Raw genomic sequence first — 17,956 nt, 5'->3', positions numbered from 1 at the left:
AATATAATATAATGTATTACTTTATTATATTATATATATAATATAATATTATATAATATATAATATATAATTTGTTAAACGTGTGGGTTTGATTGGCTTCGAGCTAAACTTTAATTAAAAAAGTCTGACTTGTTTAAATAAATAATCCCGTAAGCCCTGTCTCTTTGGTGTAAATACAAACACGCTGTCTCTTTTGTCTTGCTGTATTTCTCTTCTTTTAAGACATCCTTCCATCTACCAAATCCCACGAAAGTCAATTTTTCTCTTTAATAATGTTGATGTGAAACGCCTGGGCCTCTCAGCTCGGAAATTTACTATTCTTCTTTACCAAAAGAATCTATATAACCAGGCTTGTTATTGTGTCGTCTTCAGTATCATCCACCGAGATCCTGACCAAGATACACACACCTACTCTCTCTCTCACTCCCCTCCCCTCTCTCTCTCAAAAAAGAGTCACAGAAATCAGCCCTGCAACTCAAATTTCAGACTATACGTATCCAAGGCACAAATTAAAGATCATTTTCTGAGAAGAGACAGCAAACTGTTCCAGGTTCCGAAATCTTTCATACCCACTCCTTTTGTTTTTTGTTTTTTGTTTTTTTTTTCCTTTTGATTTTGAAGAAATATAGCAACCTAGTTTTACTGGGTTTTATGTGATTTTTTTTTTTTCATTTTGTTTCTCTTCTTCTCCTTCTTTCATGATCCATATTGCCGTTCTATAGGATTTATTATGGGACCAGAAATAGTTAAAATTACTGCTGGCGGTTTCTCTGTATCGGTATCCTAGCTCGACCGCAAAAATTATTTTGTAGTGTAATGAAGCGCGTATAAATATTTTATAATTTTTAAAAAGTAATTAAAAAATATTATTATTAAATTTTATTGATATGTGTATAATTTTATATGAATTTGTTTTATAATTTAAGATTAAAAAATATTATTATTGTTATTATTATTATTTAGCCAAATAGGACCAGCCATACAATGGTAGTGATAAGAATCTTCTTACTTTTTTCTTAGCTAACTTTTCTATCCATTAGTCTTTTGCTTCCGATCAGTTTGCCGACGGAAGTACTGAACAGCTCGCACACGCCTTTATTCTTCATCTTCTTCCTCCATTCTCTCCAAATATCTTTCATCTTTACTATTTCATCTGGAAGCTTGATCTGGCCAAGGTAAGCCTTGCAGAAAGGAACTGAGGAGGATGCGAAGCTGCTGTTGCAAAGAGCCTCTATTCATTTATCCTTGTCGTCTTTGTTCTTTCTTCACTTCTCTTGCCTTCTTCTATTCTTCTTTTTCATTTTTTTTTTTGTTCAAACTCTACTTCTGTCTTCTTCTCAAGTTTCCTTCGTCTCTCCTATCTTTTCCTTTCCTTCTTCACAATCTTCTTCGTTCTAAAGAACTAAATAACTCCAACAAGGTGTTGTGTGAATTTCTACTCACTTTGTTGTCATTTCCCTCACAGGTGAGGATATCGATGGCGTATTGTGAATCATCAAGACCCATTTATCAGATGTTGTGTCACATTATCGACATAAATAAGGAACCAGAAGATCTGAACACGTCCAAGTGTAACATCTACAGAGTCCCATGTAGTCTTCGGAACGTGAACGAGGAAGCTTGTACTCCTCAGTTGATTTCCATTGGACCCCTTCACTTTGGCGGTCAAAATCTAAAACCAATGCAACACCAGAAGCTACTATACTTTGGTTACTTCTGGGATCGTGTCAAAAATGAGGAAGCCATGAAGGCCTACAAAGAGTACCTTGAAGCTGAAGAGAAAGCTATACGCCTCTGTTATGCAGAAAAGTTTCCCTCCATCACTAAGGAAAAGTTCGTGGAAATGATTCTTTTGGATTCTGTTTTCATAATCGAGCTTTTTCTGATGATAAGAAAACCAGAACATCACCAAGATGATATCATATTGAAACAAACATGGCTGAATAAAGGTATCCAGAGGGACTTGTTGCTGCTTGAAAACCAGATACCATTGTTCATCTTGGATAGGCTGTATACAACTGTGGTTCCAGAAGCTGAAAGGCGTGGCAAGTTTATTGAACTGGCCTATGATTACTTCAGGTGCTTTCATCCTTATAAAAAAAGCAAATCGTATCACGATGAAGCTGAGAAACCAAATGGGTACCAGCAGGAGTGTTCGTTTAGGTTTGGCTTAGCACAACATAACTGGAAGAATGAACCAAAACATTTTACTGACATGATCAGGTGCGTATTTTCATCTTTAAATTGAAAGAGATGCGTGCCAAGATGAAAGTGATAAGAATTGCAATATAATAGTAAAACACAAAAAGCTAACACATTATTGTAAATTATTTTTATTTGACAAGGTACTTCTACATCTATGAGAATCTCACTCAGCGTGAAAAAGGGTTGTCTTCTAATGTTCTGAGGACTGCAACGAAGCTGCGAGAAGCAGGAGTGAGCTTCGAGAAAGTTTATGACAAAAACTTGCTTGACATAAAGTTCAAGAAACTTTCAATCTTGAGCTGGTTTCTGTTCTTGGGTTGCATACCAAAATTCACATACTTCAAAGCTCGTTTACAAATTCCACAGTTAAAAATAGACAACACAACAGAATGTATTCTGAGAAACCTCATAGCCTTTGAGCAGTGTCACTATGCAGATCAACCTTACATCTGCAACTACGTCTCCTTCATTGACTCTCTCATTCACACCAAAGATGATGTTGATTTGCTGGTTGAGAAAGAAGTTATTATCCATGAACTTGGGAGCGACAAGGAAGTAGCAACTTTGGTGAATAGTCTCTGCAAACACGTTGTGGTGGACAAGACGTGCTATAAAGACATTATAAATGATCTGAATGGACATTACCAGAAGGTTTGGAATCGTACAATGGCTTTGTTGAGGTTGGTATACTTCAGAGATGCTTGGAGAGCAAGTTCTACTTTGGTCGGAATTGCTGTCCTCGTATTCACAATCTTCAACTTTTGCCGAGTTGTCAGATTGGTCCTTGACCTCGATCAAATTAAAGGCAACCCTAATTAGTTGTGATGCAGCATAGCATGTTTGAATTATTAAGTAACTAAAATGACAGTGTAATGTTATAAATAACGTGAGAAGATCTTCATGAGCCTTTTCCTAGGATTTCATGGTGGACAAAGTTAATTAGTTGCAGAAGAACCTTGTTTTTGTGTTTTGTTCGGAGTTTGGTGAATAATATGCAATCTTAGTAATATGTATTATTAGTCTGAATCTGATTGTAGAAGTTTATGTCTTCAATAATCACTTATGTAAATAAAGTACTCATGTTTCTACTTAATTTCTGCGAAATTGCTAATTGACTTGGACTCTAGTTATCAATTGTCATGGTAATAGTTTCACATCATGATATATAGATTGGAAAATGACATTTGAAGACGTTGTAGGACATATAATGAAACTTAAAGACCACATTTTAAAAAATCTTCAAGAAGCATCAAAGTCTCTTGATTTTTTTTAGTACTGCCTCACAAAAGATGGCATCTGTATTATAGAAATATGTTGACTCTGCTTTTGATGTCATGACAAATTTAGAGAAAATTTAGTGTTAACAGGTTTAAGTTACTCTAAGAGAGTAAAAGTATTAATACTGAAGGTTGAACTTGAATAATTTTTCGTTTTCATACTTCCCTGGGATTTTTGAAAAAATTCTATCTTTTCTACTTTATTGTTCTTTGATTTAATTTCCAAAACTCTCTCTAAGCTTCAAATTTTGGTTTAATCTTGATCTTTTTCTCTTATCCATTACAAAATTAAGTTTTTGATTAGAAAACCTGGTTTTAATGTGTTCATTCCAATGAGTTTTTGAATCAATTGTGAACCCTTCGAATTTCTGATATGAACTTCTTGTATAACCAATTTCAGAATCGTCCAAGTATTTCGAAATTCTCCCTTAATTTTGAAAGTGTTGCCTTAGATCCCAAAAGTGAACTAGACTTTCCTTTGACTTGGACTTCAAAATTTTCTTATTTGAGCTCCTAAATTGAGCCTCTCTACATGTATAAAATCCAAAATAAATAATAAAATTGGTCCACTACTAATATATTTTCAAGCCATTTTCACACACATTCATCCACTTAGTCATATTTTTACTAAGCTCATTTCTCATCTTAATTTCCACTAAATTATGCCATTGCATAATCAAATCAAAAGGACTTTTGAAAGGTTGTAATGTTCTAGGTAGCATAATAAAATAAAATTATTCAGTGAGTCAAAATTACATATTGTAATTAGTGCTAAGCATATTAAATGAGGATCAAAAAAATTAAAGGATAAACCACAACTATTTTCAAGATGTATCAATGAAGATCAACAATTTTTTTTTACTTGATTTTTTTATTATTCATAATTCTCTCTCTCCTATTTTTTCTCTTTCCTTTTTTTTTTCTACTTTTTTTCTTTATTTTCCCCTATTTTATTTCCTTTCTTTTTATTCATCTTCATTTTTCTCTTTTTTTATTTTTTTATTTTTTTTGAACGACTTATGAAACCCCAACTAAATTCTAGGTCCTTCATTTTCTTTCATAGTTATAACACTTAGCTCTTACCAAAGTAGTAAATTGAAATAAAAATGGATGAAAAGTGAGAAAATCTTAGCAAAAGGACTTATGATGATTTTTTTTGAAAATAAGGCCAAGGCTCAATTTGGTGAAACAACAAATTGATATGAAAAGGGATGGTTATTTGGCCAAACTAGCTAAGAAAATGAATGCCTTAATCATGTTTATGTATGCAAATAGCTGTTACAAGTCTTAACAAAGATTCAAAACAAGTTCTAGAGATAGAATCACAATAAGTGTGCTGCCTCTTAAAGGAAATGAACATTTAGGCTCAAAATTATCACAAGCTTTTTGGATAAACTATTGTTAATTATCCAAACTTAATCCATTGCCTTACTAAAATTCTATGAAGGTAGGACCGGCTTCTAATCAAATTTAATTTTTTCAAGCTCAAATCAATCAAACCTTAGCCACATTCAAAAGAAAAACAAACAAACAAAATGACTAAAATAAAATGTTTATGAGATTCTCAAAATTTTTAAATTTTATTTATCATTTTTTTACTATGTACAATATGTACAACCAACTCTTAAAAAAAATTCAAGGACAAGCAAGATACCAAATGTAGTAGCAAGTAGCCCCTCCCCCACATTTAAATTAAACATTGTCCTCAATGTTTAGAGAAAGAAAACAAACAAGGAGTTAGGGACACTAAAATTCCCCTGACCAACAAACATGGTAAGTTGATAGACAGAAAGACTTTGAGAAAAGGATGAGAGTGACATATCCTCAAGAGAATATGGTACTTGCTAAGAGCATTAAATAGAAAAGTGGATAAATTAGAGACAAAGAAATTAGACATAGACCATCAAATAATAAGCTGTGAATTATCAATTACAACCTGAAGAGAATAAGAGCCAAATAGGTAGTCAAAGAAAAAGGAAAAAAAAAATCTAACAATAAGAGAAAAGACAAAATTCCATTAGAATAAAAGCTCAAGGCAACAACAAGAGTAGCTAGAAAAGAGCTAATGATGGAGCTCAAAGCCCAAAATCCGGCACATTAATTCTCTTCCATTCTTTTAATTAAATCTTGCATGGAATCCAATTGTTGCTTCATCTAGATGGCTTAACTTTCATTTGATGATACTTGATTAGAATTCTTTAATATTTGCCCTTTCTTAGCCATTCAACTATGAGTAAAAGCATGTCATCCTTTAGTAGATAATAAGGTAAGTGCTACCAAATATTACAAAATACAAGGGTTGATGACTAAAGGAACAAGAGAAGAGTAAATTTCTATGATAGAATTCAAAATAGGAAAAGTGCAAGTAGTAAAAAGAAAATAAAATGTTTTTTAATTTTAAACGTATAGGAAAAAAATACAAACAAAGAAAGCAACAAGTTTTTTTTAAAGTAATTTTCAATTGTTTTCAAAGTAATTAAAACAAACAAGACAAAATATTTTTTTGATTTCTTTTAAAATATGCATTTTTTAACAAATATTTACAAATTTATTCTTATTAAACTAAAAATTTTTTTAAAGATTTTTTTAACTCAACCAAAGATTTTGCTCTAGCAAAGCATAGATTTGCTCTAGTGAAGGTGCTCTTTGTAAATTGGTAAAGCATTTCATAGAATAGCCCTTTGCTCCAGCAAAATAAAGTTTTACTTTAGCGAAGGTGCTCTTTGGAATTTTGGTAAAAAGTCAAAGAGGCATCTACCATTAGAGCGAAATGAGATTTTGCTGCAGAAAAGGTGCTCTCTAAAATTTTTGATGAAAAGGCACGGAGGCATCTATCGCTAGAGTGAAATGAGATTTTATTACAGTAAAGGTGCTCTCTGAAATTTTTGACAAGAACACAGAGAGACCCTTTGCTAGGGCAAAATTCTCTTCCGTTGGGGCGAACAAAACAAAAAAAATAAAAATACTCAAAATCTAAGAAAAATATGCAAATTAAGCAAAAAATCATGAAGAAAAAGCCTAAACACCTCCCAATCAACACAACATCATACTAAACCCGCTTCCACACCTCCTAACATTTAATTAACAACTTTCAATCCAAAAATTCATCAACACAAGATTTTTGTCACGCCCCAAAATAGAGGCTAATCGGCACAAGTGTGAACCATTCTCACATTCTCGTAAGCCTCCAAATGAATATTTATTTCATTTTTCAAGAAAAGAATAAAATTCAATCAAATCATATGAGAATTAAAATAACTTCTTTAAATTCATTATCATAAGGAAGTGTCAACGTTTTTGTAAAAATTTCGGCAGAACCTCCCCTGTAACTAGGATCTCCCGAAAATTCTACAATAAAAAATTTACAAATATTAGTATAAATCAGGAGCGTAGCTCCTTCTAGCCAACAACCAATATACAGACCAAAAATAAAATTCATCAACAACCTATGTGGAGTATCTGCTATTTCTTTCAAATCAAAAAGACATATAGATTATATATTTACATTAAAACAACAATACCAATCAAAAAGGTCCACCCACTATAGCTAGTTGCCCTTTTAGAGGTCGTTGGTGGGATCAGCGTCAGCTAACAAATCTGATGCCAAAATAACTTTCCAGTGAATAGCATTCCCATGAAAAAATTTCTTAAAATTTTAATCAATAATTTCTAATAATACTGTCAGCTAGTTAAAAGCAATTCCATCAAAATTTATAAACATGTAAGTCATAACCATATTTATAAAACAAGAGTAAATTGAAAACAATTTATGTTATCATGCTTAAAGAAAATGATCTGCTCTCATATAACTCAAAGTGATACAAATTACTAGTTAAAATCAATTAAATTTTGAAAACACATAATACTCAACATTTAAAATTTTGAGAACTCAACAGAATGGATTACAAACGTGGACACTCAGTCCACGAGGGTAAATAACCAAACGCGGCTTATGCCCCGAAAACAAACGTGGACACACCAATCCATGAGGGTAAGTAACCAAACGCAGCCGTAGCTATGGAACAAACATGGACACACAGCCCATGAAGGTAAGTAACCAAACGCAGCTCAAGCCACGAAATCAAATGTGGGTATGAAGCCCACAAATACCAAATGTGAGAATAAAACTCACGAAACAAACTAGCTAGTGTTTAACCACAGCGCGTTACGGACTAACGGAACTGTCGTTAGTAGCAGTGTTCTGTATAGAGTTCTCTTAGAAATCCCGTTTCAAACATGCAAGAGAAATAATTATTTGTGAAGTCAAATTTTCATTCTCAAGATCAAACTCGCATGAATTGCTTCAAATATATGAAAATTGTCAAATCGATACACCATAACGAATGTACAAACTTGCGCTAATCATGTAATCAAGAAATTTTAAAATTCAATAGGCAAAGGTGCCTTCATCAATATTAAAAATATATTTCTTGAGAAAATGCACAAATCATAATATGACTATTCTTCATCATTATTTCAAAATTTCTAAAACTAACATAATTCATAAAAATGAAATATTTTAATAAAAGATTTTCAATGAATACTCATAAGGAATGCTATTCACTTACCTGTTGAAGTTTTAAATTCCCGAAAGTATTCTTCTTTTAAGTCTTTTCATGGTCTTGTTCTTCCACACACCCTATAAAATATAAATATATACAATTTTAATAACTTTTTTAATTTCTTGGAATAGAAGCTTTCTCCCAATCTTTGCACCACTTACCTTAGGTGTATTACTTCCACCTTTTCAATCTAAAACCTTCAACTATTTACCAAAAATCAAACGAGCTTTAAATATACAAATAACTGTGTGTGTAAATCCATAATTTAAATTCCTTTATAAATCTACAGGTGAATTCCTAATCAATAATTTCCATCAATATTTAGAAGTAAATTTTCTTTTCTCATACAAGCCCTTCAATAATATCTCATAGGCACCAACAACATATTTAAGCTTATCTCTTCCAATTTCACCTTAATAAATTCTTTAGCATTAACCAAATCAAATAAAATCAATTTAAATCTAAAATTATGACCCATCTGTTTCATCATCATTCTTCAATACTACTGCATATTTTTTGTTAATTCAGTCATGGGCAGCAACAGAAAATCAAAAAATGAAAAGCAATTTCAATGTTATCTCATCATACCCATAGGTGCGTTAGCTACCAAGAAGAAAGACAGAAGGGATTAAGATTCTTCACCTCAAATGATCCAACGGCATACAGCAGGGAAGGAGGAAAATGAAATTCACGGCTGAGCAAGAGGAAAAACGAAGCACCATTCAAAAGAAAGTGAAGAGAACCAAATCTACCAATTTCCAGCGAGCTAATTTCTTCCATTCATTAGCAACATATGAACGAAATTTGAGAAAATAGAGCAAGAATCAGGACGAGTAGAAGGAAGCATAACAAACTAAGAACATAGTCGAGAAACTTGACAGTAGCAACAGAAAAAATCCCATCATTTGTACCTCAGTCAACTGAAACTGAACAAGGAAGCAAGATGAGTCACATCTCTGTATAATGAGCTGAAAGGAAGAAGAAGAAACGAGAAGGTTTGCTGCACGATTCCAACGCGAGAAGAGCAAAAGACTTCTGACGAACTTACAGAACTTGAGACAGACGAAAGAAAAACGACGAGGAAGCTTAGAACGTTGGCACCGTTCACAAACAGCAAGATAAAAGGGAACGAAGCGAAAACAGGGGAGAACAACCAGTTATTAAATGTCTCCAATGGTGGATTTTTTCGGCACTCCCAACGTCACCGGCGAGTAGTTTAACGACAGGGATGATGATAATGGATGAAGGGCTGAACGACAAGGGTTCGAAGTTTCTGCTGAAGCCTACAGCTTTCTTGACTCATGCACCAATTCTGCTGGAGAAAGGAAAAGAGGAGGAATTATATCACAATGGAAAAAGGGCAATTTGGTAATTTCACATAGCAAAAAGGAGGAAAAAAATTGATTCTTCATTTAGTCTTTTTCGGATTCAAACTGGAGACCTGACATATGAAATCTTCCTCAACTGCCACTAGACCAAGTCTCTAACTTATTATATTTATTCCAAGAACTAATATAAACACACTTAAAGCAAGTTAACCTATATATTTATTTATTTTAAATTTATTTAGGGTTATTACAATCTTCATCCCATGTAAACACATATAAATATCATCCATTAAGCACAAGGATAGAATACTCTCCCCAAATATTATTGACTCATTCTTTGGTTTTAAAACTTGGCTTTGAGCTTTCAAATTCTTCAAGAACTCTACAGTCCTACAAACACACCAAAATAAAAGAAGATCAAACTAAAGACAACTAAATAAACAAACCAAAGAAAATATGAGTGAAAAGGAATAAAACTTGGGTTGCCTCCCAAAAAGCGCTTAGTTTATAGTCGTCAGCCAGACTTTCTCAAATTATCAAGGTGGATTCCATTCATTCCTACTGAACACCATGGTATTTGCAAGGTTTCTGAAACTAATTTGTTCTTCTTCTTGTGCATTCTCATTCTTTACTCGTTTTTTTGTTCCTTCCCTTTATCTCTTTTGCAACCTTAAATTTGGCCTCTTCTCCCAACACCTTTATGGTAATTTCTCCTTTACAAATGTAATAACCCAAAAAAAAATTTAAATTAAAACTTAAAAATTAAAATTAAAATTTCAAAATACATAATATTGTGTTTAACTATATTTATATTAATTTTGGAATAAATTAGCAAGAAGAAGAATTTGTCTAATGGCAATTATATTGTTACTTACCTAATAGGTCATGAGTTTGAATCTTATGAGACCGAGAGTGCAAATTTCCCATAAATTTTTTCTTTCTTTTGCTTCAGCCTATAGACAAAATTACAATAATGCCCTTCTAAAAAAAAGAAAAAAAGAGATAGAGATAGAGACCTAAACGCGTGGCTCTTCCCTCCTTCTATTTATCTTTCCTTTGCCAAAAAGTCCAGAAATAATGGAGAGAGATAAGGGGCTTCAACTTCCTCCAGTTCACCATCATTCCTTCCCTTCTTCTGTCATCTTCCACTACATTTTATCTCTCCCTTTTAGTTTTCGGTGATCGCACGGTGAAAGTGGAGATTCGGCGTTCTCGCTGATCACGTATGCGTAGCTAGGGTTTGAGAATTAGGTCACCAGAGTTGGTAGGGTTGTTCACGAGCTTATCTCTGTTTGGTCTAGTGTTATGATTCTGTTTTCTTCCTTTCATGTGTACCCTATCTCTGATTTGTTCCCTATGCAACTCGTGATCTTCTTTTCCTTCTTCTTCTGTTGTTGCTATGATTGAGTGTATCTGGTCTTTGACTCCCTTTAGCCTGCTTGTGCGTTTTCAAAGAGAGAAAGAGGAGTGGCCTGCCATTGGTTGAGTCCAGAAACACGAGAACTCTTCTCCCTGTTCTGTTAGCTTCTTGTTCTTTCCCTCCTCTGTTACTGTTGGTACTTAAGGTAAGGATGTTTGAACTCTTCTTGATACTTTGGTGTAAGAAAGAGTGTCTGAATGAATGATTGAAATTGAAATTTTTTTTCTAAGTTCTGTTGCTTTCCGTGGCTACTGAACGAAGGGAGATCTTATTTACAGAGGAAGTTCTGCCAAAATTTCTACAAAAACACTAAACCTTTTATTAAAGGAAAACATTAGTAAAGGTGTTACAAATTTCAAGTCTAATTATGCTTTATAAATAAATATTAAATATTAGATTAAAGTTTCCTTTATCATGGCTTAAGGGATGTATGATTATGTATGCATCTTGTGCTAGTCACGTCTAATTTTTGGGACGTGATAGATTGGTATTAGAGCTTAGGTTATTCTTATAGCTATGTAGAGTAAGGACACTTCAATGAAGTCTCAATTATCGTTATGAACCCGAGTATAATCATAACTGAGGCATCATTGAAGGCCTTCTAGAGAGTTCTTAGATGTTGTTTTTTTCATTGTCTTTGATTTCCCCTAGCATATAAGTTTTATTTTGTTGAGCCGAACACTTTCTATATTTCTTTGATTAGTGAAAATGGCACCTCGACGTCGAGCATCTGCTAAAAGTTCAAGTAGCAGTAGGACTTTGGACATAATCCCTTTACCTGATAATTTACCATGAAAAGGTAGAGGACATCGTAGAGGTAGAAGTAGAACTAGAGGTGGTCAAACCCTTAGGCCTCTTCAAGACATTCCCCCTAGAGCTGAACAAGTAAGTTCTTAGTCTAAGGAATAGACTATCCCTTCGATACATGATAAGCAAGAGGAAACTCTTACAGTTAAATTGTCAGAATTTATGAAGCTAAATCCACCTTCTTTCTCTGGGACTAATGCACAAGAAGACCCGATTGAGTTTCTTGAGGGTATTGAAAAGAGGTGTTGAGCCTTAAGATGCCCTGATGTATAATATGTTGAATTTGCAATATTTTAGCTCCAAGGTGTGACAAATACCTAGATTAAAACTGTGCCAGCTATAATAGCAACTAGAGTACCATTCTTGTCATGGGATGAGTTTAAGATTGCTTTTATGAAGCGTTATTTACCCCAAAGTACTAGAGATGCAAAGATTGAAGAGTTTTTAACTTTAAAATGTAGCAAGTAAATGTCAATAGCAGACTATGATCAAAAATTCACAGAGTTATCTACTTTTACTTCTCATATTGTGCTGACTAAGAGGGAACAAATTAGTAGATTTATACATAGGTTACTACTAGATATACATGATTCTGTAGCTCCTATGCTGGATCACTTTAAAACCTATACTGAAGTTATGGATAGTGCATTGAGGATTGAAAATTGGCATAAGGAAGATGAGACAGCTTTTATGAAATGCAAAATAGAAAGTGATGAGAAATTTTAAGGCTCTTCCTCTAGAAGCCATCGATTTCAAAGTTAACCTCATTTTCATACCCTTCAATCAATGCTTAGAGTATACGGATCTCTATTAGGAAATATCCCTACTATTCCTAGTTTTGGGGATATTAAACCCCAAACTCAATTAATAGTGAATCAGTCGAGTTATACTAGAGTCCCTTGTGCCATTTGTGGAAAGTATCATATAGGGTTATGTCATAGGGTGACTGGTGCATGCTTTAGGTGTGGACAGATAGGTCATTTGAGAAGAGATTGTCCTTTTGTTTAATCTATGTCAAGCTATGAATCAGTTCAACCTCCTCCCCACCCTACTTCATCTTCAACTTCACCTATTGGGGCAACTTTTATTTCAACTAGCAAGGGTGTGTTAGGAAGGGGAAATGGAAAGCAGGGATAGTCTTTTAGGCAAAGACAAGCACGATTTTATGCTATGACAGAAAAGGGTGCTAGGGCTTCAACTACTATTATTATAGGTATTATTATTGTATACTCTAATTAGATTTATGCATTATTTAATTCTAGATCAACTCATTCATATGTGCCTGCTTATCTTACTAAGATGTTGGGTAAAGAACCTACCAAACTTAGTAATTCATTTGTAGTTTGTACTCTAGGAAGAACATTTTTGATTGTCCCTTATGTGTAGAAATACTGTGAGTTTTTTTTTATGATAGAGAAACCCTTGTTCATTTGATGATGTTGAATATGATTGATTTTGATGTGATATTAGGTAAGGTCTAATTAGCTTCCTATTATGCTACCACTGATTGCCATTTGAAGGTGGTGAAATTTGATATTTTAGGTGAAATTCCTTTTGTATTGCAAGAGAATTTTATAAAAAAAACATGTATTAATCAAATTTGACCCTAAAAGCTTAACAATTTCTAATGAGGTGTTGTTAAGGGTTCTTAGTTATGATGAGAAATGTTGATAAGTCCACCATTAGCTTGAATCACATTAATTGTTTGGGAATTTCTTGATATTTTTCTAGAAGAATTGTTTAGATTACCACATGATTGGGAGACTAAATTCATCATTGACTTGATTTCAAACATTTAATCAAAAATTATTCCACCTTATGCAAAGGCATTGTTTGAAGTGAGGGAACAATAAATTATGCTAAATCCTTTAAGTGCAAATTGTGGATTGATAAGTTACTTTCTTAGGATTTGTTATTTCTTAAGAAAGTATTCAAGCTGGCCCAAGTAAAATAGATGTAGTGTAAAATTGGCCATGAATCACAACAAACAGAGAATAAACAGAGAATTTGAAGTCTCTTGGGCCTCATAGGGTTTTATCATTGTTTTGTATAATAATAATAATTATAATTATAATTATAATTATAATTAAAAATTAGGAATGATTTATTTTTACATCAGTCTTAAGATTACTATCAGGCATGGGTGGAGTTTATTCATTATATCAATTATTAAGTTAGCATTCAAATGGTATTGTTTGAAGTGCTATATGGCAACAATATAGATTTCTTATCGAATGGTCTGAGGTTAGTGATGCTAAGCTTTGAGATTGAGTTTGGTGCAAGAACCTATTGAGAAGGTGGAAATAATTAAAGAAAGATTGATAATAGCATAGAGTTGACAAAAGTTTAAGGTGATAATAAATGTTGAGAGTTAGAATTTATTGTTAGAGATAAAGTATTTCTCAAGGTGATTCCTATGAAGTGAGTGATGAACTTCGGGAAGAAAGGCAAGTTGAGCTCGAAGTATATTGATTCGTTTAAGATTTTGGAGAAATTTGGTGTTTCGTACAAAGGTTGGCAATATCATCTAAACTATTGAGCATTTATCTAGAATTTTATGTATCAATATTATAAAATACTTGTACGACCCTTCTTATGTAATGGTAACTCAAGAGATTTAAATAGACCTAGGTTATCATATGAAAAAGCTTTTGAGGCTATTTTTGGATAAACAAGTGAAGAAGTTGCAATCAAAAGAAATTGCTTCGATAAAAGTGTTGTAGTGTAACCATTCTTAAGAGAAAGCTACGTGGGAATTGGATGTGACATGCATGTTGAATAATCAAAATTTTACAAAGATTGAGGTAAGCATATTTAAATTCGGAGGACCAAATTTCTTAAAGGGGAGAAGAATGTAATAACAAAAAATATTAAATTAAAACTTAAAAATTAAAATTGAAATTTAAAATATATAATATTGTGCTTAAGTGTATTTATATTAATTTTGGAATAAATTAGCACGAAGAAGAATTTATCTAGTGGCAATTATATTGTTACTTACCTAATAGGTCATGAGTTTGAATCTTATGAGACAAGAGTGCAAATTCCCATAAATTTTTTCTTTCTTTTGCTTCAGCCTACAGACAAAATTACAATAATGCCCTTCTAAAAAAAAAAGAAAAAAAAAGAGATAGAGATAGAGACCTAAACGCGTGGCTCTTCCCTCCTTCTATTTATCTTTCCTCTGCTGAAAAGTCCAAAAACGATAGAGAGAGACAAGGAACTTCAACTTCCTCCAGTTCACCATCATTCTTTCCCTTCTTCTGTCATCTTCCACTGCACTTTATCTCTCCCCTCTAGTTTTCGGTGATCGCACGGTGAAAGTGGAGATTCGGCATCTCTATGTGATACCTAGGTTGTCTGTCGTGCTTCCCTATCTTTACTTATCTTCTTTGTTGCTTCACCATTCTCGCTGATCACGTATGCACAGCTGGGGTCTGAGAATCAGGTCACCGGAGCTGGTAGGGTTGTTCAAGAGCTCATCCCTGTTTGGTCTAGTATTGTGATTCTGTTTTCTTCCTTTCATGTGTACCCTGTCTCTGATTTATTCCCTGCACAGCTCATGATCTTCTTTTCCTTCTTCTTCTGTTGTTGCTGTGATTGAATGCATCTGGTCTTTGACTCCCTTTAGCCTGCTTGTGCGTTTTCGAAGAGAGAAAGAGGAGTGGCCTGCCATTGGTTGAGGCCAGAAACACGAGAACTCTTCTCCCTGTTCTGTCAGCTTCTTCTCGTTCTTTCCCTCCTCTGTTACTGTTGGTACTTAAGGTAAGGATGTTTGAACTCTTCTTGATACTTTGGTGTAAGAAAGAGTGTCTGAATGAATGATTGAAATTGAAATTTTTTTTTTAAGTTCTGTTGCTTTCCGTGGCTGCTGAAGGAAGGGAGGAATGGAATTAAACTAAAATTTGTGTATTGGAAGTATGATTTTGATAAGTATGGTTAGAGTTTGAGTCCAATTAATTTTATTTGAACTAGATGATGTTAAAGAAATGGTTAGGATGAGCTGAAATAGAAAAACTTGGATATAGAATTTGACTGTTAGTGACATGAGATGTTTGTTAAAATACTTGTGAAAAGAAGTCGTTTTATTGTGCATTTACTAGAATATTAGTAAATTTCTTGAAAGACTTAATTGGTTAGGGTGCTATTATTTTATGAATTTAACTTGAAAATATAAATTGACTTGGGTGTTACTCATTGGTAAATTTGAGTCGAATATTATAAAGACATTTATCTATATTATTGAGAGATTTATTGGATTCTTGTGTTATGATTGAAAATTTGTAAATTACAATGTTGTGTATGATTTGATTCTGGGGTGTATGTTAGGTGTTCGATGTAAGGTGCAGTAAAGGAATTATGAAGCAATTGAAAGATTGAATGTAATATATATATATATATATATATAATTGGATGTGTATGTTATAGAGTTTGAAAATAAAAGCATGCTCAATATGTTAGATAAGGGGAGTATTCATATGAAGTAACCGTGAAATTAGAGAACTTTTAAGATATGGATTTTGGTGTCTTTAAATAATTACTACAATAGTTTAGTAGAGTTAATTTGTATTGACTTAAATTTTTGCATGTATATAAATATGCTTATATAGGGTGTCTAGAAGAAGAGGATCTTGATAAAAATGATAAGGAGTAAGTCATAGAGGTTGGGAAGACTTATCAGGTAAGTGGATAACGTCCCAATCAATTTATATAAAAAAAAATCTTTGTCAACGTACTTTTTTAACAATTTACGGATATTTATATATTTCTTTTCCTTTAACTATTCTTGTTAATTAAATTGTTTATTCCTTGAAATCATGACTTATACTTTTTAGATTGGTGAAAAATGTTTTTACAAATTTTATTGGTCCTTTATTCGATGTAGCCAAATATGAAATTTGATGAATGGTTTATGAGATATTAGTTATGAATTTTCATATTTGAAAAAAATTTTAATATTTGTATATGTTTCATGCGAGTTTGATATTGAAAAGAGAAATTATATTTTTTTTTCAAGTAACGATTTTCTCATATATTTGAAAGTGAATTTAAAAATGGGACTGTATACATAACACAAGTCGCTAACGGCAGTTCCGTTAGCCCTTGGCATGCCACGCTCAATGACTCGCTAGTTTAATTTTCATGAGCTCTATTCTCACGTTTGTTATTTGTGGGTCTCGTACCTATGTCTGTTTTGTGGCTTCAACCATGTTTGGTTATTTGCCTTCGTGGACTATGTGTCCACATCTATTTTTTGGCTTCGGCTATGTCTGATTATTTGTCCTCGTGGACTATATGTCCACGTTTGTTAATTGTTATAATAAGTCCCTATAAATATGAATTTTGATTATATAATGATTTTATGTCCCAGTTATTTTTTATTAGTAATCTATTTATAATTACTTATTTCATTTATTTTCTTCATTGAAACCAAGTAATAATATTTGATATGATAATTTGATGGTTTAAAATTTCATTTACAGTTATACAACATCCTTTTATTCTAAAATTATTTGAATTTTTATGGAAATCGTTATCTCATTAACTTTCTTTTTATTTATGTTTAGTTATTTATTATTGGGACGTTATTCACTGAAAAATAATTTTTGATCTCAGATAGTGTAGCTGATGCTAAATCACCCACTGAACATTGAGGAGTTTACAATTGATTAGAAGTGGAGGAGCTAAGGACTAAACTTTCTCTTGATGTAAAGTTTTAAATTATGAAATTTTCTTTTGTAAGCTTATTATTAGGTGCTCCACATAGTCTATGGTTAGGTTGTTTATGTGGTGATATATTGTGTCTGTTGGTTAGAAGGAGCTCCGCTCCTAATTGGTTTGATATTTTTGATTGAAACATCATCTTGTAAAATTTTTGGGAGATCTTATTTACGAAGGAAGTTCTACCAAAATTTCTACAAAAACACTGAACCTTTTATTATAGGAAAACATTAGTAAAGGTGTTACAAATTTCAAGTCTAAATATGCTTTATAAATAAATATTAAATATTAGATTAAGGTTTCCTTTATCACGGCTTAAGGGATGTATGATTATGTATGCATCTCGTGCCCGTCACGTCTAATTTTTGGGACATAATAATAAACATCTACAATAGTTCTTGCTATCGCTAGCATAGGATGACTAAAAATAAGTTGTGCTTCCTTATCCTCCTCAAAATCAACCTCAATAAAATCTAATGGGATTATTAAATCATCTATCTTCACCAAGACATCATCAAGAACCCCTACAGGATATTGTAAGGATTGATCTGCTAGTTTTAAAATAATAGTGGTGGGTTTGGCAATCCCAAGACCTAGTTGCTTGCACACAAAAAGTGGCATCAAATTCACACTTGC

At 32.8% G+C, this 17,956-nt stretch overlaps 1 protein-coding gene and 1 long non-coding RNA gene across 2 annotated transcripts; both read left to right on the top strand.

Moving 5' to 3' along the window:
* Positions 1–217: 217 nt before the first annotated feature.
* LOC129288578 (UPF0481 protein At3g47200-like) lies at positions 218–3,298 on the top strand. The gene is made up of 3 exons (XM_054925220.1): positions 218–550; positions 1,466–2,223; positions 2,346–3,298. Exons 2-3 carry the CDS (start codon positions 1,478–1,480, stop codon positions 3,022–3,024), a joined length of 1,425 nt encoding a protein of 474 aa, XP_054781195.1. The 5' UTR covers positions 218–550; positions 1,466–1,477; the 3' UTR covers positions 3,025–3,298.
* A 7,170-nt stretch (positions 3,299–10,468) lies between these two features.
* LOC129289623 (uncharacterized) lies at positions 10,469–17,509 on the top strand. The gene is made up of 3 exons (XR_008588179.1): positions 10,469–10,937; positions 15,231–16,280; positions 17,216–17,509. It is a non-coding gene; the product is annotated as an uncharacterized LOC129289623 (long non-coding RNA).
* Positions 17,510–17,956: the final 447 nt, after the last annotated feature.

This window comes from Prosopis cineraria, unplaced genomic scaffold (assembly GCF_029017545.1).
Source record: "Prosopis cineraria cultivar Desert tree isolate PC_DT_omini unplaced genomic scaffold, ASM2901754v1 PC12, whole genome shotgun sequence".
Lineage (NCBI taxonomy): Eukaryota > Viridiplantae > Streptophyta > Magnoliopsida > Fabales > Fabaceae > Prosopis > Prosopis cineraria.
This window is presented reverse-complemented; position numbering and strand designations above follow the sequence as displayed.

Excerpts from the sequence above, each read along its gene's own strand:
- LOC129288578 (XM_054925220.1), top strand. The coding sequence starts at position 1,478 with ATGGCGTATTGTGAATCATCAAGACCCATTTATCAGATGTTGTGTCAC. Across the intron at positions 2,224-2,345 it reads CATTTTACTGACATGATCAG|GTACTTCTACATCTATGAGA; the intron begins GTGCGTATTTTC and ends TTATTTGACAAG.